Source organism: Crocodylus siamensis, chromosome 6, assembly GCF_052110815.1.
Source record: "Crocodylus siamensis isolate JL-2025a chromosome 6, ASM5211081v1, whole genome shotgun sequence".
In the NCBI taxonomy this organism is placed as follows: Eukaryota; Metazoa; Chordata; order Crocodylia; family Crocodylidae; genus Crocodylus; species Crocodylus siamensis.
In genome coordinates, this window is record NC_143400.1 from 49,124,628 (window position 1) to 49,128,047 (window position 3,420).

Below are 3,420 nucleotides of genomic sequence, written 5' to 3' on the forward strand. Positions count from 1 at the left end.
ATACTAACATCAAATGAGCTCAAGCCTATCAGGTTCTAGAAAAATCAAGAGATTAGTTTAAGAAGAAAAGATTTAACAACACAAAGGGTGTTTCTTTTTATTGATATGCTGACTTATACCATCAGGAGTTCACAGACTAATATTCATCTGCAAAATCACAAGGACAGGAAACTAACTTTAAAAAATCACAATAAATTTGGGAAAAGAGCAGATAAGTTTTTGTAAAACACAATAAATATTACAAAGCTTACAATAATTTTCAGGAGTTGTTTGCACCACGCTAGGCTGACAGTGTGTAATATCACTCCCCTTCCAACCAACATTTTGCCACAAATTTACCAAAATGAGCACCTGCCTCCTCAGATGGTATTGAACACAGAGATTCTGAGCCAATAGTCCGTTACAACCCCTGTTAGCCATGCATCTTGATAGTTATGAGTATGGATGTGACACGTACGGCTTTTGGGGGATGTATATATGGGGTGACATCGCTTTGGAATGCAGCTTGTAGCATTAATCATTTAGCTTTGTAGCAACCCATCAATGACCAAGACTTTGAAGTATTCTAATATAATAAAGGGCTTAGTCTGTCTATCTGTGTGTCTGCCTCTACATAATGCTTTTGGCCAACTGCATATGCATCACCAAGAGGGAGGGCAGTGATTGGCTGCGTGGGCCCAGGCTACTCCGGCCCAAGTTTGAGCCACTGCCAGGGAGGTTTGTGGTAGCAGCAAACATGCGCTAGCCACCCAAGCAGCGGGGCTACCCCATGCCTCCCTGCCTGTGGGCGAAGGGGGGGATCACTGTGGCGGTGTCTTCCTGCCACCCATCTCCGATGCCCCCCAGAACAGCCAGGAGGGAGGGGGAGGTGGCAGGCAGAGAGGGGAGGAGGTGGCAGGCAGAAAGGGAGGGAGGGGAGCAGGGTGGGGGCAGGTGGAGAGGCGGGGTCCGGTGGCGGCTGTTGTTGGGGCTGGGTGGCAAGGAGGGGGCCCCGACAACAGCTGGCAAGGAGGGGGAAGCAGCAGGGAGGGAGGGAGGCTGCATGGGCCTGGGTGGGTGTGGTGCAGGGGGAGGCAAAAGCGGGGGACATCATGGTGGCAGCTGTTGTCAGGGCCAGGCAGAAAGGAAAGAAAAAGGGGAGGGGGTGCCATGGTGGAAGGGATGGAAGTGGGGAACAAAGAAGAGGGGAGGGGGTGCCATGGTGGCAGTGCCCCCATGCCTCTTGGCCCCAACAACAGCCAGCAGGGAGGGGGAGGCAGCGGAGAGGGAGGGAGGGGAGGTGGGGGGAAGCCCTGCTGTGAGGTGGAGGCGGGTGTGGGGAGGGAGCCCCAGTGCCAGAAGCTGGAGGGGGAGGCAGCAGCAGTGGGGGGAATCTTTACATGTCTAGCCCCAAAGGGTGAGCAGGGGATGGGAGAGGGCCATGTTAACACTCCCTGAAATCCATCATTCTAGATGGGCAATTTGATAGTTTTTAAATAAAAGCATCATTTCCCTGAACTGAAACTTGTATAGCTAAGATACAAAAAAGTATTATTATGAAAACATTCATCAAAACATTTTTCCCTTTCTCCTAAAAAAAGATGGAAATGCATTTTTTACTAGCTCCACATGTACTCATCATGGGTATTGCTGGAGGCTAAAGAAGATTTCAGTTCTTCTCTCATTCAAGAAAAAATATAAATTAAAAGCAACTCCATTAAAAGAAATGTGGGTGATATAGGCTTTCAGTGTAAAATATTACCAACAGAACAAATTACTAAAGTTTAGATTAAGCTTAAAATGGCATAAGGAGTTGTCCCTAAAGCTGATTGTTAGAATTAATATGAGATTGGTTGTCATAAAAGTCCTTCTAACCTGGGAATGGGAGGATTCCAGTTATGAAACAAAAAATAGGATATGGCCTTGGGAGTCTTACCTCACCATATTAACATGTCAAGATGAAGAATTCATCTCTTTTGATTAAAAAATGGTCCTGCCAAGTAATTTGCTCAGAGCCTTCTTTATCTTCTTGTTTCTCAGGCTGTAAATGATGGGATTCAGGACTGGGGGCAGTACAGAATAGAGAACAGCAGCCAGGAGGTCCTTAGTCAAGGAGGAAACAGATCTTGGTTTTGTGTATGTAAATGTAGCAGTGCCAAGGAATAAACAGAACACAGTGAGGTGTGGAACGCATGTGGAGAAAGTTTTATACTTCCCCTGGGTGGAAGGGATTTGCAGCACAGTCAAGAAGATGCAGCAGTACGATATCACTACTGAAGCAAAGCAGCCTAGTCCTATAACAGCTTCTAGCACTAATATCAAAATATCATTAGGCTGTGTATTGGAGCAGGAGATCTTCAGTAATTGTGGGATATCACAGAAGAACTGGCCAATTATATTGGACTGGCAGAAATGCAGCCTGAAAGTGTTCCCAGTGTGCAACATGGAGTACAACAAACTGATGAGCCAACAGCAAACAGCCATCTGCGCACAGGCATCTCTGTTCATGATCATCCCATAATGTAAAGGAAGGCAGACTGCAACATAGCGGTCATATGCCATCACGGTGAGAAAAGCCAGCTCTGCATCTGCCAAGGTGACAACAAGAAAGACTTGGGCAACACAACCTGAGAAAGAGATCAGTCTGCTGTTGGTGATGGAGTTAGCCATGGACTTGGGGACCGTGGTGGAGATGTAGCAGAGGTCAAGGAAGGATAAGTTGAGTAGGAAGAAGTACAAGGGAGTATGAAGATGCTGGTCAAGGGCTACCACTGTTATAATGAGGAGATTTCCTAGCAGGGCTGCCAGGCAGATCACTAGAAACACCACAAAGTGCAAAATCTGCAACTCCCAAGTATCAAAGAATCCAAGGAGTAAGAACTCAGTAACTATGCTCTGGTTGGTCATTTCTTGTCTTTGATTCACTCTGTGGAGAGAAAAGCAAGAATTATCAGGGAGAGAAGCAAAAGGACTAGAATAAAATGAAAGCAGGAAGATCTTCAGCTCAGGTGGGGTTTCTTCAGGTTTTTCCCATTCCTATTTCTTATGGTTCTACATTGGAAACTTTTAGAAATATCAGCTTCCTAGCAATGAAGTGGGGCCAATTTAATGGCTCTGCCACTCAATGTTGTCTTAAAGGTAAATACAGTATAACTGCAAGGTGCACCACACTGTAGCAGGATTGTCTGAAGACAATCTGCTGGATGCTGGAGGTACAAACTTAAAAATAAGCAGGGGAACAATCTCAAAACATGGTAATACAAAGCAAAGTGAAATTCAAGTGAGATCAGAGGGATACAGAGTCACACACACAGCTCATGAGATGTCAGCCAAATACCACATTTCCATTAAGAAATTATACATAAAATAATATTTGTTTAGTATAATGAAAGTAAATAAATCTATAACTTCCAATCAGATTAATGTCTCAAATGTTACAGA

General features: G+C 45.1%; 1 protein-coding gene across 1 annotated transcript; it reads right to left on the reverse strand.

The window, feature by feature from the left end:
* Positions 1-1,959: 1,959 nt before the first annotated feature.
* On the reverse strand, positions 1,960-2,886 carry LOC149862780 (olfactory receptor 14C36-like). The gene has a single exon (XM_090054554.1). The coding sequence runs from the start codon at positions 2,884-2,886 to the stop codon at positions 1,960-1,962; it is 927 nt and encodes a 308-aa protein (XP_089910680.1).
* Between the last annotated feature and the right edge of the window lie 534 nt (positions 2,887-3,420).

Excerpts from the sequence above, each read along its gene's own strand:
- LOC149862780 (XM_090054554.1), bottom strand. The coding sequence starts at position 2,886 with ATGACCAACCAGAGCATAGTTACTGAGTTCTTACTCCTTGGATTCTTT.